General features: G+C 53.6%; 1 protein-coding gene across 1 annotated transcript; it reads left to right on the top strand.

Annotated features, from left to right (window-relative positions):
• Nucleotides 1-10,293: 10,293 nt before the first annotated feature.
• On the top strand, nucleotides 10,294-11,421 carry Gpr68 (G protein-coupled receptor 68). Its single transcript, XM_076848024.2, has one exon. The coding sequence runs from the start codon at nucleotides 10,294-10,296 to the stop codon at nucleotides 11,419-11,421; it is 1,128 nt and encodes a 375-aa protein (XP_076704139.2).
• Nucleotides 11,422-17,689: the final 6,268 nt, after the last annotated feature.

Genomic DNA, 17,689 nt, shown 5'->3' on the forward strand with positions numbered 1-17,689 from the left:
CAGCAGGGAGAACTCATGTCCCTGGGGCCCCATGCACATGGGTTTCCTGGCTCCCGAGGACCCTTCCCAAGAGCCTACCTTGGAGGGAGGGAGTCCAGGCGAAAGGGCAAGGTGCCAGAAGCCAGCGTCTTCCACCATGGCTCTGCCATCTTCGGCTGCCAGGTCCTGGCCCAGTGCCTGAGCCCCTCTGTGAATGGAAGGCTGGGTAACCTGCAGGGGGCTCAGCCTGTGCTGCCAGAGCGGAGCCAGGATTGGTGAGTGCTCCCGAGGGGTGGAGCCCTGGCCAGGTCCCTGCTTCCCTCCAGGGTTTGGAAAACTGAGCTTCCCTTATTTCTGCACAAAGCCTTCACCCCATTGCCCTATTGGCCTGCAGACACATCTCAGCCTCCCCCACAGCAGCGGCTCCCCACCCGGGGAGCCATCCAGGGAGCTTTGTACAACATTGGTGCCTGCACACTTCAATTAGCCCCGGGTGGGGCCAAGGCCAGCTTGTTCTTATAGGCTGTGGGGTATTTTGTAAGGCATGTGGTCAGAGCTGAGACCCACTGACCCAGATGTTGGTAGCAGCTTAAGGGCCCCAGTGAAAACAGCTTCCTCCCTCCTTTCCCATTGCCCCTTTGTCCTTGCTGGTGTCCACAATGCAGCGGTGATGGTGATGTGTGCTAGGTCCCCGGGTGTGGGTCTGAATGGCTCCTGTGAGGACTCCATGTCCCTTCTCTCCTGGTATCCGGCGGGTGCCCAGAAGTGGTTAGAATTAGTGCACCCCAGTCCTCCTGTGCCCACCCACTCCCCAGAGGCGCCTGCCCCACTTGGGTCTTAGCATTCCAGCTGTGTGGCTCACGGAAAGTGCGGGAGGATGGAGATGCGTGGAGAGATCCGCTCTGCCGCCCTCATCCTTCTGCCGGCTGCGGTTCCCCGGCAACCGCCCAGCCTGACTCCAGATTGGAGTTCACATGATCCTGCTCAGCTCCGGAATGGGCAGCCTCCAGCCGGGGGTTTTCTAGACAGAGCTGGGAGGCTGGGTCTGCGCGTAATCGCAGGAGAAAGAGCCTGTCCCGGCGGAGGGGTCATCCCGGCTCTGAGGAGCCACGGCAGGAGCCCAGCAGCCTCGTCCCAACTCCCCACCCCCTAGAGGACGCCCTCCCTTCGGATTCCAGGAGTAGCCGAGGCTGGACTTTGCTGCCTGCCCCTCTCCTGACTGCAGAGACCACACTGCCTTCCCCCGGGGAGCCAGAGCCTCCAGCAGAGGCTGGGCAGTGCAGGACCGGCCCATTGGTGGACCAGCAAGTCAATCTCGTAGCTCATGACCTGCATTTAAAAAATTGAAACAGAACAGAAAATATCAGAATGCATGGGCAGTAGTGGGGTAAGTGTGGCTTGGGGAAGTTCACTTCTCTGGGTGTATGTGTGTGCATCCATGTCCTGGAGTGCTGGGTCAAGTGCACAGCATGTTTCCTGCTCTAGTTTGTGGTCCAAAAAGCTTAAAGGCAGCCCATCCAGTGCATGGGCGCCTGGGTTCTGGGTTCAGATTCCCTCTGACTTGCTGTGTGAGCTTGGGGCGCTTCTGTGTCTAGCCTCTGTGGGTCTCCGATTCTGGGAAATGGGTTCATGTGACTCATGGGGACTTTGTGAGCCCTAAGAAGACTGAAATTTCAGGCCATTCCAAGGACTTCAGAAAGAGACCCTTTTGTCCTGTGGGAGTGAGGCTCTGCCAGGTAAAGATGGGGCTGAGGAAAAAGGCAACCTGACTCCTGCACCTGCCTTAGAGGGACATAGTTTCTGATTTTGAGCCCTTTTAGGAAAGGAAATGGCCAGCCCCAGGGAGTGGAAGCTGGGCCAGCAGGAAACCCCCTCGAGCCATCCCTAACATGAGTAGCTGTCTGCGGTCTGAGTGTACCATGGGAACGGGGTGGGGAGGTAGGTGCTGCTCAAATCCAACACCTAGGCTTCTCTGCCCCTGACTAGGACCCTGCAAGAGACTCTGGCCCCTGTCAAGGAGGCGTTTCCTCCTTCTGGGGCCTTAGTTTTTCTTGGTCTTTGAAGTCCTCGGAGACCTCCATGCTGATTAGCATTTGTCTAAGGATGTGCCTCCAGGCGTGAGTCACTTGCTGCAGTTTTTCTCAGTTTCTTAGCTGGATGGTAAACTGTCCTTTTGATTCTTTTCCACCACCCCCTCCCTGGTGGGAGACCAGGGATGAGGCTAGGTTTTCTTTCCTCCGAGGTTGGGTGGAGCGTCCTCCAGGTTCAGGGGGCTAGCCCAGGACCTCACCTGCTGGTTCTTGTGGTGACTTCCTGGGGCCTGGAGTTTGAGCCTTGGGGTGGAGGGTGGTTGCTGCGGTCATCCTGTTAAGTGGTCAGAGAGCAAGGTTTAAAGGAGAGTGTGGGCCGGTCCAAGTTCAAGACCCAGCCTGCTGCCACGTCCCAGCTGTGGGATCTTAAGCAGGTTGGTTCATCTCTCTGAGCCTCGGTTTTCCCATCTGTGAAGTGGGGGCTGAGGAGTGTGGCATGGTTGAACGTATAGAAACACACCTGGCAAGCGCAGGGCTCTGGACAGGCGTGGCCTGGCTTCCCACCCCTTTGTTTTCCACTTGGAGAACTCTCTGCGTCCAGTGTGGATCATGGTTCTTCAGAAGACCAGGAAGGGAGGGACACTCCCCGCAAGGCATAGTTTCCATCTGGGGTGCCTGTCCTTGGGGAGAGCTGGAGTGAGAAGGTGAGTGAAAAAGCAGGACTCTCTGTCCAGCTTAGGGAGCCCAAGCAGAGCGCCACGGAGATTCTGCCTTCTCACTTTCCTGTTTAATTAAGGCCATCTCTGCTCCGGCCTCAAAATCTCTACCACTCACCCATCCCCCACCCATCTACTTACCCACTCATCCATCCCCCACCCATCAACCTGTCCACTCACCCATCTACCAACCCATCTACCTACCCACTCACCCATCTACCAACCCATTCACCCATCCCCTACCCATCTACCTACCCACTCATCCATCCCCCCACCTGTCCACCTACCTACTCACCCATCCCCCACCCATCAACCTGTCCACTCACCCATCCCCCACCCATCAACCTGTCCACTCACCCATCCCCACTCATCAACCTGTCCACTCACCCATCCCCCACCCATCTACTTACCCACTCATCCATCCCCCACCCATCAACCTGTCCACTCACCCATCTACCTACCCACTCACCCATCCCCACCCATCAACCTGTCCACTCACCCATCTACCAACCCATCTACCTACCCACTCACCCATCTACCAACCCATTCACCCATCCCCTACCCATCTACCTACCCACTCATCCATCCCCCCACCTGTCCACCTACCTACTCACCCATCCCCCACCCATCAACCTGTCCACTCACCCATCTACCAACCCATTCACCCATCCCCTACCCATCTACCTACCCACTCACCCATCCCCCACCCATCAACCTGTCCACTCACCCATCCCCCACCCATCTACTTACCCACTCATCCATCCCCCACCCATCAACCTGTCCACTCACCCATCCCCACCCATCAACCTGTCCACTCACCCATCCCCACCCATCAACCTGTCCACTCACCCATCTACCAACCCATTCACCCATCCCCTACCCATCTACCTACCCACTCACCCATCCCCACCCATCAACCTGTCCACTCACCCATCTACCAACCCATTCACCCATCCCCTACCCATCTACCTACCCACTCACCCATCCCCACCCATCTACCTACCCACTCACCCATCTTCTGCCCATCTACTTACCCATTCACCCATCCCCTTCTCATCCACCTCCCCATCTATCCGTCTGTCCGCCTATTAACTTGTCCATCCAGCCATCGACTCCAGCTCATCACCCTATCCATCAGTCTATCCATCCATGCATCCACCTAGCACCCACCCACTCACTGACCCTTCCACCCATTTATCTATCCACCCATTCACTCATCCATCTGTGCACTACCCCTCACCATCAGTGCACCCACCCACACACCCTTCGAACAAAATCATTTTTGAGAGCCTGAAGGACCAGGTACTGAGGAGCTCTCAGATTTGTCCCCACTGTTCCCCACTCTAATTAGCTGTCAGTTGCTCCAACTTCTCCGTGTCTCCTCCCTGGCCGTGCCTGCCTCATCCCTAGATCCTGCCATGCCCAGCTACTCTCAGTTCCCCAAAGGCACTCATTCTCTCCCTCTCACACTTGATGTGTTGCTCACGTTTTCCACAGACAGAAACCCCCTCTGCTTGGGCAGCCCTTCCTCCTTTTCTTGGTCATAGCTGAACTGATATTGCTCAGAGCAGGCCTTCCTGACTGGGTTAGGCCAATGGACTCCCATCAAATCCATGCTCTTCTTATGAGCATGTTTCTTTTTTCTTCTCTCCTGCCTCATAAGACTAAAAGCAACTTGGCTCCAGTATGGAGTGGAGTGCCTTCTGTCTAATAGATGGTCAGTGAGTATTTGTTATATGAATGAATATGTGGATAGATGAGTGGATGGATGGATAGGCGGGTGCATGGGCAGATGGGTGCATGGATGCATGGATGGGTGGATGGATAGATGGATGGGTGGATGGTTGAGTGGGTTAATGGAGGATTGTAGAGTCCCCAAAGCAGTGTATGACTTGGGTGAGATTTGTATCTTAGAGGACAGCTTTGAGGTGGTGAAATGGAGACAGGAAGCCCAATAAGAGGCTGTTGCCGTGATTCTGGGAGGAGTCTTGAGCAAGCCCCTCTAGGGTGCTGGTAAAGAGGAGATGAGTGTGGCAGACACTTAGGAGATAGAAATGGCAGAATTTGATAATGAACTTAATGCTGGGGCTGAGGGCGAAGGAGGAAGCTGAAGCCAGTTATCTTACCTGAACAATGGGGCAGGTGGAGACATCCCTTCCAAGGGCAGGTCTGTGGAGAAAGCGATGGACCCAGCGTGGGCTCATTTTCCAGGCCCACCCTTTCCTCCACATATCTGTTTTGTGAGGGCAGGAGCTGCCTGTGCAGCCTTCAGCCTGGGGCGAGGCCTGGGCTCAGCAGGGCCCGATGCGGTTGGGATTGCAGAGGAGGTGCCACCCCACAGAGAGTGTGTGGCGGGGGAGATGCCTGCAGCACCCACTGGACACCATGTGTGTGGCGGTAATTGGTGTGTGTGGCATGTGGCATTCCTGTCTCCCGAGCTTGGAGGTGCCCTGAGGCTGGGAGCCCCTTCTTGTTTGTCCCTCCTGTCTGGCCTGCTGTCGTGAACATTGTACCTGCTCCACAAATTCTCGTCCCAGTCTGAAACTACTGGACTGCCTGGCAAGCTGCTCTCTCTCTCTTTGGACCTCAGTTTCCTTGTCTCTTGAGTGGGGACAATAACAGAGCTGTTGTGAAGATGGGACAAGAGGACAGAAGTGAAATGCTCTGTAAACAGTAAGATTTTGCAAAAAAGAGGTGTAGGCACTTGGACAGTTTCAGTCACTATTCCTTGAGAGCCTGAATCAGGCCCAGGGCCCTGTCCCAGTCCTGCTCACAGGTTCTGCTGGGCTCTGGCACCTCTGCTTCCCTGCTTTGGGAACACACACAGGACATGTGAATCTTCTAGACTCTCCTAGTGCCTTGCTACTCAAAGTGTGGTCCATGGCTCAGCAGCCCAACTACATCTGCCTCACCCAGGAGGTTGTTTGAAATCTAAAACCTCAGATCCACAGAGTCCAGAAACTGGAGGATGAGGCTCTACAATCTGTCTCAACAGACTTCTGGGGGATCAATTCGAGGGGCATCTAAGTTCAAGAACTGCTGGTCTTTTTGCTCCAAAATGAACGCAGGCAGTGCTATAGTGAATGCTTCTTCTTGGCTCTGAAGACTTGAATATTTCTGACGTTGGTTACCAGATTTAAACTAACTGCTACCTAGAAAAGAGGAAGCTGAGAACCATCACCCTGCCCCGCCCCAGCCCACACATCCACACACTCACCACCAGCAAACAGCAGACTTCAGACCTGGTGACTACCCGGGAATTTCCAGGACCTGACAGGACATGTTTTCAGGGTGGCTTCGTTTTCCCTATTTTATCGGAGTTGGGTTGTACCTGCCTGCACTCCCTTCCTCTCAGCACCAGAATATAGAAGTGAAAGACAAACACAGAAAACCCCAAGTGCATGGTGGGTAGGGATGTAAAAAGGTACAGTTGCTATGGAACACAGTAGGATGGCCCCTCAAATAACTGAATGCAGCACCCCCCAAAGATCCAGCAATTCCAACCCTGGGCATATGCCCTAAAGAACTCAAGGTGGGGAACTTGAAGAGATCTGTGCACGTCCAAGTTCAGAGCAGCAGCATTTGGAATAGCCAAAGGCAGAGGAAACAATCAGAATGTCCCCTGATGAATGGACACATGAGTAACAGGTAGTGTGTGCATTTTATTCAGCCCTAAAAAGGCAGGAAATCCTGGCACGTGCTACAATGTGGTGAATCTTGAAGACATTATACTGGATGAGAAAAAACCAGGCACAGAGGACAAACACTGAGTCCTCTTGCTCCAGGGACCTAGGTAGTCAGGTCTGAGTCGGAGAATGGAAGGTGGCTACTGGCCTGGGGAGTTAGCATTTAATGGGTACGGAGTTTTGCTTTGTAAGGTGAAGAGCGCTTGGAGGAGGGAGGGAGGGTGAGAGGGTGGTAGACAGTGCAAACTCTCTGAATCCCACAGAACTGTTCTCTTCAAATGGTCAGGATGGCAAGTTTTATGTTGAGTGTGTTTTGCCACAATTAAACCCACAAGAAGCACCCTCTCCATCACCATCACAGGGGTTCCAGGCTGTGTCCTGGAAAGGAGAAGGAAGTGAATCCAACTGGGGGTCCAGGTAGGGGCTCAGGTGGGGCGTGGAGTCCTGGGTTCTGGCGTTGATGTGACACTCCCTTCCTCAGGCTAGCTGGGGCAGGGCACTTCCTCTTTTGAACCTCAGGTTCCTCACCTGGAAAGTGGGAACTGGCATTCATTGACTGGTTCTAGAAGAAGCTACACAATTCAAGCCATGGGGAGACAGCAGCAAGCAGTGGGTGAGGCCTCTATGGAAGAGAAGGAACAGTGACCGGCAGATAAACAAACAAGATGGTCAGAGGCGCTGCGCAGAGCAGCCACAGGGTGATGGGCGGTCAGAAGCCCAGATCTGACAGAAAAGGTGCCGGCTCTGTGGTGGGGGTTGAGTAGGGAGAACTTCAGGACGAGGCTCAGCACGGGCAGTGACCACGGCAGGTGGCTGAGGCACAGAAAGCTGGCCAGCATGGCTGCAGCGTGTGGGCGGTAGGTCAGGTGGCGGGAACTGGAGCCAGGTGGTGTGGGCCTTGGAGACCTGGCGAGGGTTTGGGTTTTCCTCCAGGTGTGACAGGAGCTGTCTCACAGGGATCTGGCCTGAGTTTGGAAGGCTCGCTGTGGCTGCCAAGAGTGGGGGGCTGCGTGGGGCAAGGTGGGCGCAGAGCTGGAGGGGAAGGGGAGCACTGAAGGAGGGGGTGAGCTACGGGGAAAGAGCTCATGGTGGGGGCAATGTGGGCGGAGGGCTGGGGAGGAAGAGGAGGAGGGCTTGGCCCTGGAGGGAGAGGCAGGTTTTGGGGTGCAGGTAACAGAGGGTGTGGCTTTGGACCAGACCCATCTCTTGCTCATTTTATGAACACTTATGAAAGCTACTGTCCCTTTACCCAGGAACAAGGAATATACAGTAGTGTCCCCTTATCCAAGGGGTATGCTCCAGGGTCCCTGGTGGATGCCTATAGTCACAGATAGTACCGAGCCATGGATTCGCTACGTATTTCCCGTACATACATAAGTACCTTAAAGTTTAATTTAGAGATTAGGCGCAGGAAGAAAAGAACAATAACTACTAACAAAATAGAAATGTAATAGCTCTACTGAAATCAAAGTTACGCAGGTCTCTCTCACTATCTAGCCGTGCTGGGCTCACCCATCTTCTTAACCACTGTGGGTAAGAGAAACCGGGGATATGGAAACCACGGACAAGGGGGCTACTGTGCTTGGATGGTTACTAGGTTGAGTGTGATTTCAGAGAAACTCCTCCCTCCTCCACAGACTCCCAAGTCCTATGGGTCTCCAGCCCCTTCCTTCCCAGCAGCGCCCCCTGCAGGAGCTGGCAGGAAGGAGGCTGTGGAGGGAGGCAGCAGGCGGAGGCGGGGCAAGTGGAGGAGAGCTTGGCTCTGGAGAGAGCTACCTGGGAGACGGAGTCCAGTGGCCTGAGACTTGATCATGACTCTGAGGGCTTTCCCCCAGGGCCCGTGGGTCCCAGCCTCACTCTGAAGCACAGGAGAGCAGGACTGATATCCGAGGGTTGCTTAGTTCCGACCCCACCTGTTGAGAAGCTCCAGCCCTGTAGGTGGAAACGCCTCAGTGGGGGTCCACATCAATTATCGGCTGAGGGCGGAGTGAAAAAATCTTTACCCCTCTGCAGAGGCACACAGTACATAAGGAGAGACACAGGGGATCTGTGCTATTGAGGTTTCGGGGGAGGGTGGTTAGACAATAAAATGTCAAAGGTTGAAAAACGCCGATTGAGACCCCAGGAGATTTTTTCCAGCTGAGAGCGGAGTATTCTATCACTAGAGTCATTCCGACCTTTATCACTTTGATATGTTAACTGTAGGCTTACAACAAAACATTTTATTCTATCTTGTTCCAATTTGTGTGTGTGTGTGTGTGTGTGTGTGTGTCCAACACCCTCTTTGTGAAATTCTCCACGATATCAGTTTCCCACTCATTCTAGTGGGTCACCACCTTTGACTCCCGTCCTAGCCCCCGCGTGCTCTGCATTTCCCTCCCATCTCTTGGTATGGTCCTGACACCGACCCCTGAGGGCAGGTGTCCATAGCTCTACATTCCAGGTGAGGAAACTGAGGCTCAGAGAAGGTATATGGCACAACCTGGCAGTGGCTGGCCTGGCCTGGCACGCTTTGCTGAGTAGCACCCAGGAATCCCGCAGTGACCTTGAGGAAGCTCTGCTTCTGTTTCTTACCAGAGCAAACTAGTATGTAGACAAGGCTGAGCCTTTTCTGGAGAGGGCCTGGGGTCTGTGACCTCAATCTTTTTTTTTTTTTTTTTTTTGCAAGGAGGGTACCAGTAATTGAAATCAGGGGCACCAACCACTGAGCCACATCCTCAGCCCTATTTTGTATTTGATTTAGAGACAGGGTCTCACTGAGTTGCTTAGTGCCTTGCTAAGTTGCTGAGGCTGGCTTTGAACTCACGATCCTCCCGTCTTAGCCTCCTGAGCCACTGGGTTACAGGTGTGCACCATCACACCCAAGTGTGACCTCAGTCTTTTTTTTTTTTTTTTTTTTATTTATTTTTTTAGTTATCGGCAGACACAACATCTTTGTTGGTATGTGGTGCTGAGGATCGAACCCGGGCCACACGCATGCCAGGCGAGCGCACTACCACTTGAGCCACATCCCCAGCCCCTGACCTCAGTCTTAATGGTCCTAATTAATACACTCCCAGAGTGACGTTTATTGCTGTAGACAAGGACCCTCACTTTTGCATGTAAGATGTGATTGATCTTTGGAGAGTTGGGGTCAGGATGGGCTCATGCTCCAAGGATCTCCTGACCTCACTTGCTACACTGAGGGACCAGGAAAATAAGAAAGGGACAGAGAATAAGGGAAGACAGAAAAGGGGACGGGGAGCCATATGCAATGTGACCCATTCAGATAGTCTAGTTGCACTGGAGTTGGTTGGCTGGTTATGTCCTCCTCTTTTTTTTTAATATTTATGTTTTTTTTTAGTTTAGGTGCACGCAATATCTTTACTTTTATGTGGTGCTGAGGATTGAACCCAGTGCCTCGCGCATGCCAGGCGAGTGCGATACCACTTGAGCCACATTCCCAGCCCAAGTCCTCCTCTTCATTTTTTGCTATCAGGGATTGAACCCAGGGGTACTTAACCACTGAACCACATCCCTAGCCCTTTTTACTTTTTATTTTGAAATAGGGTCTCATTAAGTTACTTAGGGCCTTGCTAAGTTGCTGAGGCTGGCCTCAAATTTGCAATCCTCCTGCCTCAGCCTCCCAGGTTGCTAGGATTACAGGCATGTGCCGCCATACCTGGCAGCTGGTTCCTCTTCTAAATGAAACCAGTACAGCATGTAGAACAGTGTCTGACACACAGTAGGCACTCTATAAATAGCTACTATTATTCTAAGCCTTTTCCAACATTTGACTTGCAGGACCTCACCGGCCACCAGTGATGCCCAGCCCTTGATGTAACTTGAGCCACCTTCTCTAAACAAGATGGCAGTGGGGAAACTGGCCTAGTCCCTGAGCCCATGAGGGGTGAGACCCCTTCTGGTCCAAAGATGAGAAACATCACTGTGGATAACTCCTCGCTGAGCTGCACCATTGACCACACCATCCACCAGACGCTGGCCCCGGTGGTCTACATCACGGTGCTGGTGGTGGGCTTCCCGGCCAACTGCCTGTCCCTCTACTTTGGCTACCTGCAGATCAAGGCCCGGAACGAGCTGGGCGTGTACCTATGCAACCTGACGGTGGCAGACCTCTTCTACATCTGCTCGCTCCCATTCTGGCTGCAGTACGTGCTGCAGCATGACCACTGGTCGCATGGGGACCTGTCCTGCCAGGTGTGCGGCATCCTCTTGTATGAGAACATCTACATCAGCGTGGGCTTCCTCTGCTGCATCTCCATCGACCGCTACCTGGCCGTGGCCCACCCCTTCCGTTTCCACCAGTTTCGCACGCTGAAGGCGGCCGTGGGCGTCAGCGTGGTCATCTGGGCCAAGGAGCTGCTGACCAGTGTCTACTTCCTCATGCACAAGGAGGTGATCGAGGACGAGGACCGGCACCGCGTCTGCTTTGAGCACTACCCGATCGCGGCCTGGCAGCGCAGCATCAACTACTACCGCTTCCTGGTGGGCTTCCTCTTCCCCATCTGCCTGCTCTTGGCCTCCTACCAGGGCATCCTGCGGGCCGTGCGACGGAGCCACGGCACCCAGAAGAGCCGCAAGGACCAGATCCAGCGGCTGGTGCTCAGCACCGTGGTCATCTTCCTGGCCTGCTTCCTGCCCTACCACGTGCTGCTGCTGGTGCGCAGCCTCTGGGAGGCCAGCTGCGAGTTCGCCAAGAGCATCTTCAACGCCTACCACTTCTCCCTGCTCCTCACCAGCTTCAACTGCGTGGCGGACCCAGTGCTCTACTGCTTCGTCAGCGAGACCACCCACAGGGACCTGGCCCGCCTCCGCGGAGCCTGCCTGGCCTTCCTCACCTGCTCCAGGGCCAGCCGGGCCAGGGAGGCCTACCCGCTGGGCGCCCCGGAGGCCTCTGGGAAAAGCGGGGCCCAGGGTGAGGAGCCCGAATTGTTAACCAAGCTCCACTCGGCCTTTCAGAGCCCCAACTTGCCCAGAGTGGGAGGGTCCCCGACGGGCGGGCTGGCCTAGCGGGGTCACCCACGTAGGGGCTACATGAGCCCGGAGCCTTTAGCCCAGGGGCCTGTGGTCCTGAGCTTGCTCACAGGCCGTCTCCGCTTCCACATGCAGGTGCCTCTTTCTGCTGGGGGGAACGGTGGGCCTGGGCCGCAGCCCCGAAGCCTGCTCTAGCTGGCCGAGCCCAGGGGCCCTGTTGAGTGTGGGAAAAAGCCCCCTCTGCCCCTGGCTGGAGATGCCCGGGGGAGCAAGACAGTGAACGGTCACTTCCAGGTTTGCCGAGAGCAGTTGGCATGGGGGTGTGGAGTGTGAGGACCTGGGAGGGGACAGTGGGGACCTGGGTCTTCCAGGGCCACCGTTTTCACAGATGATACCTGTCCAAATGTGCCGCTGTTACCTGATGACAGGACACACAAAGCTGTATTGTCACCATTAACACTTAAGGCCCACTGCTCAGTGGGGTGGGCAGGGAAGTCTGGAGGGGGAGACGCCAGGTGGGGAGGCATCAGAGGCCGCGAGGTGGACGTAGGGACAGTAGTGGAGTCACAGGCAGGGGAGAAACCCCAGCTCCAGCCACCCCACCCCTTTACAGGGACGGTCAAGCGGATTGCTCAGGCCTGCAGGACACACTCCAGGGCTCCCCAGAGAGATGCCCGGGGCCTCCAAATAGTCAAAACCGAAGCTCGGGTGTGGGAGCTGGGCCTGAAGCCAGAGCGTCCTCAACAAGTTCCTGACACACATTCCTCCTAATTAGCTTTCTGTGTCCCTCTGCCCAGAAGTGCCAGGTCAGGAGTCCAGGGTGCAGAGAGAAGAGTTAAAATGCCAGGGTCTTCATGACAGTTATATGCCAAGACACACAGCTGAGGTTGGGCTCATGGGACTGCTGATGCTGTCCCCTTCCCTGCCACACATACTGTAGAGTGTCCAGCCGTCTCAGGTGGGCAGCATTCTCTCAGAGTTCTACAACAACCACACACACACACACCTCTCTCAGCCACAGGCCTGGGGCAAATCTCCACTCTGGTCTAAATGGCTCCTTCGGCCAGGAAGAGAGGTGGCCTGGAGCTCACCATGCCTGTTCTCCATCCCTGATCCTCTCCCAGGTGTCCCATGTCATCTACCTGAAGAGGATAGTGGACCTTCAGGACTACCTAGCCCAGGGCACTGATAGTCCTTTTCTGTCCTGGAGGGCTGGGTATAGGGCTCGTCTCTCCTGCAGCTTTACACTGGCCATTTTGGGGTGTCCCTCCCACCCCTAGCCTTTGTGGTCCTGAGCTTGCAGATTTCACCTGTTCACTTTTGCAGCAAAGTTTCTGCTCCCTGAGTGCCCCACCCCCCACCATTAAAGGTCTTTGGAGAACATCTGGGAGGAGTCCCATGTCCAGCCTCACCCCAGGGACCTGGCTTCTACAGTGTGTCAAACACAGCCCTGCCCAGGTGAACAAACCAAGGGCCAGAAGAGCCACTTGCTGCCCCAGGAGATCTGCACCCTTACAGAGATGCCAGCCCTTTACACTGCGGGTTGGGGGTCCAGGACCAGCTCTCCCTTCCCAGGGCCTAGGCTTTGAATCCCTTGAAACCAAGAGGCTCAGTAGGCTTAATCCTGGACTAGAACCAGAGGCAGGAAGTAGGTAGAAGTTTTCTGGAATCAGAAGAATCAGTAGATTATTTCTGGAATCTTCTACAGGGTGGGGGAGGACAGCGAAAATACCATCCTCAATCTTCCTCCCTCTTCTCCCCAGTCTCCAAGAGGTTGATCCTCTACCCTGTGTTTCCTAACACTCTGTGTTAGTCAGCTTTTCATGTCTGTGACTAGAATACCCAACAAGAGCAACTTAGAGGAGGAAAAGCTTATCTGGGGTTTCCAGTTTCTGAGGTCTCAGTCCATAGACGGCCAACTCCATTGCTCTGGGCCTAAGGCAAAGCAGCACACCATGCGGGAAGGACCCAGCAGCAGAAAGCTGCTCCCCTCTTGGTGGAGTCGGGAAGCAGAGACAGAGAGCAAGGAGGAAGGAGTCTCAGGGACGATGCACCCTTCCAGGACGCGTCCCCAGTGACCCACCTCCTCCAGCCGAGCCCTACGCCCCAGTTAGCAGTCAGTCAGTCCATTCAAACTAGGATGGACTGACTAGAGTCTAGCCCTCGTAATCTAATCAGTTTCCCTCTGAATATTCCTGCATTTACAGGTGCCTTTGGGGGACACCTGGTATTCAAACCATAACACCTTCTACCAGAGGTACCCAGAGGCAGATAGCCCGTGATGGATGTGCCCCAGGGAAAGGTGGTGACTGTGGTCCCAGAGCTGCACTTGGCTTTGAGTGGGCAGCCCCTGCTCCAGCTCCTTGTGGAGGACCTCCAATGACCCGGGAGGTCCTCTTCCCCTTCCTGAAGGAGGAAGGGACCAGGTTTAATGGTGACAGAAATACCTGCACAGCCAGGAAGAGCCCAGCCCAGGATCTTTCTGGGGCAATGGCATCAGTTGATCTCTCCTGGACCCTTTGTCCACTGGCATGGACTGGGATGGACTGAGGGCTGTTCCTTTTACCATCAAGAGTTGTATTTTTGTATCATCCTCTCTTTTATGCCAATTACATGTGCGTTGGATGGTGTGATGGATTTATGTAGCATTCAGTCTGTAAATAAAGCAAAGTAACCAGGAGTGGGCAGCAGTCCTTATGGGGGAGGGGGTCTTCCAACCCCAGAGGAATCTAGAGGGTTCTTGAAGCACCCAAGCAGGAGAAGTTCCAGGGACTGACCTTCTCAGAGAAAGGCTAGAGCAATTGGAGGATTTGCTCTTGACCACGCAACAGGTGGTCAAGGTACTTCCTTAATGACCGATGTTGTTGGGGAGGCCCACAGCTGACCCGCCTCTTCAGGCTGGAGTATCCTCTAGGCAGTGGTGGACGCCATGTTTATCACTAAGGATTAACTGCAATCCTTGGAAACATATATTTTGATTGTGGCCACTTAATTCTCTGGATCAGGCTCCTGGAGTCCTGGGAGTGTTCCGGAAGAGTGGATCCTTCTTCCAAACAGACTTAAGTAAGGACCTTATTGGGGATTAAGATTCTTTTCTCTCCAAAGAAGGGGTAGGAGAAAAAGTCCATCTGGTTTGGACTGAAGGTGGCAGAAGCCATTAAAATTCCTTTCTTATTCACTCGTATTGCTTAGTAAGACAGGGGCTCATCTTCCTGTTTATACAACCGGTCTGTGAGTTGGCCAGAGAAGAGTGGGAGAAATCTTCACACAATACACTGCGGCTTCCCTCCAGCTGGTACAACCAAAAGAGAGCCAGAATCTGACCCTCTGGGCTCCTCGCTTTTCTGAAAAACCTACTTCTGGCAGCTGGCGATTCTGCGGCTCCATTCCTGGCATTCATCAGGCAACTCAGTGGCCTTTGATGGCATTCATCCTGGGGTCACATGGTGCCAGCCTTCTGGAGAAATGGTGGGATTTCAATGCCATTTGCTTCAACAGGCATCAGAATATTGCTGGATTAGACATTAGATGCCAGTGCTGCGAGGTAACAGATCAGGACATTCCGGCTCCTTCATTGTTAAGCATCCCCTCCACATCCCTCCAAAATGATGCTTCAGTCTCTCCACGGACACCACCAATGACAACTCACTAGTATCCAAGACAAGTAACTCCAGGGTTTGGCAGAAATATTAGATCCCAATGAGCCAGAGTATCCACTGGCCTTGATTGTGGCTGCTGAAGCCATGTGGTCTTTTGGATCCTGGGGTTTGAAGACAATTCTCATATCCTACTCTCAGTGTTGAACCTTCCAAGCTGGTATTAGGCAGGGCTGGGATGTATTGCATCCAAAAATCACCCGCCCCATCACCGTGCCTCAAAACAATGGGGCACTACAATGGGGGTATAGCTCAGTGCTAGAGGTGTGCTGAGCAAGCCCAAGGCCCAGCTTCAAAACAAAGTTTATCTCTTGTTCATGCAAAGTCCCATGAGAGGCAAGTCTTTCCCCAAGTGATCACAGTGATTTAGGATCCTTCTGTGAAGTGGTTCCATCTTCTTGGGGTTTTCTATTCCCATCCACACAAGAGAAAAGGCACCAAGAAAATCCCTCACAGAGGTTCATATCCAAGTCTGGAAGATGCCACACCAGCAAGAGCTAAGACTCTGTCCCTGCAGAATGACAAAGGAGGTCTGGACAGAGACCCCACCCCAACTACTTCCCCCAGGTACACTGTATAGAGAGAACTGGAAGTTGCCCCGGACCCATTCCCTATCTACCTGTGTTTTACAGGAGTGTCAAGTCCAGTTACTCACGTTCCACTGGCCAGATCCCAGTCACATGGCCCCAGGTTAACTGAACTACAAGGGAGCCTGGGACAGGCTCTCCTGTGCATTGGAGGAAGAGAAGGCAGAATTGGTGAGAAACTGGCCAGTCTTGGACAGACAGCTCTCTTCAAGTCACTGGCACTTAACAGGTTTTGAGCTCTTACTTTTCGGTTCCTTCATTTGAACAAAATCCACTTCTTCAAATATGATCCTCAGATCCGAAGAGAGACCAGGTGAGTCTGATCTGCCCAGAGGAGGAAAGGAACAGGTTCCGTTTACTTTTGACAGCATTCCACATGGCTGACATCTATTGAGTTCATGCAAATTACGGGTAAGCCACATCTTCACCACCCTGCCTAGAGAGCAGCGAACGTTATTGTGGGGCCAGGGAAGCCACCTGTATGAGCAGGAGTAGCAAATGCAATGAGCTGGACCAAGTTGGGGCTGGCAATGAGAAGGACCCATGCAAGGAGGCAAGAAGTGACCCCAGAGGAGCCTTTCCCAGCTGAGCACTGGGCACCATTTGGTCAGACAACATAAAGCGGACCAAAGACCCCCAAGCCCTTAGAGGGCTCACTTGCCTGCAAGTCCCACTTCCTGCAGGGGCTGTATGGGATGCACTATCTCAAGGTCCCCAGGTCCCCAACTTGCCTTTGAACAGCCAGAGAATCCTGTGTACCAATCACCAGGATTCCATCCTCACCCCACTCCTGGAAATGCCCAGTGATGCTCAGATGTCCCAAAGTCAAATCTGGGTGGCACCATCTCTAACCCCATAAGATCATTCCCTGTAGGTCGCCTTTTGTCCCCATCACCTGTTTCTCCAGGCTGCGGCCATGCTTGTCTTGCCATTAGAGACATAGATACCAGCCTTCCTCAAGTAGAGACGAGACTAGGACACGTGTGAGTAAAAGCAAGCGAAACTTTACTAAAGGTCTGAGCAGGAATCACTGTGGAATGGGAAAGTCTTAAAACTGCATCTTGGAAAGCAGAGCTCCAGAGGTCCTCAGGCTGACCCTGCTAAGGGGTCTCTTCCTGACCCTCCTCACATCTCAGCCCCTGCTGCAGAGCCTGGGCTTGCCTGTCCCTGCAGGGGACATTGGGATGCCCCACCCAGAATCTAGGACGCCTTGGTCTTCTCTTCACTCAGACAGGTCTCAGCCTCTTTCCCAAATTTCTGCCCACAGTGAGGATAAACTAATCCATAGTTAAGCCGCAGCCTGCTCCGTGTTGGAATAGAATTCCATTACTACTGCAAAACCAAAGGCCACGCGGGTCTTCCCCCAAAATGTGATTCAGAAGAACATGGGCATCTTTTCCTCTTATAGCCATCAAGAGTTCAAAAATGTCAGGGTACTGTCTTCATCAGAGCCTCCCACCCCGCCCGCCATGACATGGAACTCTATGTCCCAAATCAAGGACAAAAATCATAACTGGAGGAAAGGTGGCCAGGGAATTTGGTGTGGGTTCACAGAGAGCTGTGAGGTCACAGGTGGGGACTGAGTGCCTATTCTGGGTGCATCGCCTGATGCCACACCAGCAAGAGCCAAGACCCTGTAGGTAGAACCCCTGCAGAATGACAAAGGCGGTCTGGACAGAGACCCCACCCCAATTACTTCCACCCAGATAACACTGTATAGAGAGAACTGGAAGTCACCCGGGACCCATTCCCTATCTACCTGTGTTTTACAGGAGTGTCAAGTCTGTAAAAAAAAGGAGGGTTAGTTCCTTCTTCATGATGAATGCACGTTAAAGTATCAAACCAGCATGTTGGATAAAATGAAATTAAACTAAACAGGCCCAACAAACACTGGGAGGCCTCTCTGGTGGCCAGATGCCCCTCCCCCCAATCTGAATGAGTCAGTGTCACTCAGCAGGGTCCCACACAAGAAGCTGTCCTGGTCCAAGATGCGAGAGTATAATGCGATACGGTTGGTGACTCAGTTTCTGACTTTGTTGGAAAATGTGCAGCTGGAGTTGA

Source organism: Callospermophilus lateralis, chromosome 3 (genome assembly GCF_048772815.1).
Source record: "Callospermophilus lateralis isolate mCalLat2 chromosome 3, mCalLat2.hap1, whole genome shotgun sequence".
NCBI lineage: Eukaryota > Metazoa > Chordata > Mammalia > Rodentia > Sciuridae > Callospermophilus > Callospermophilus lateralis.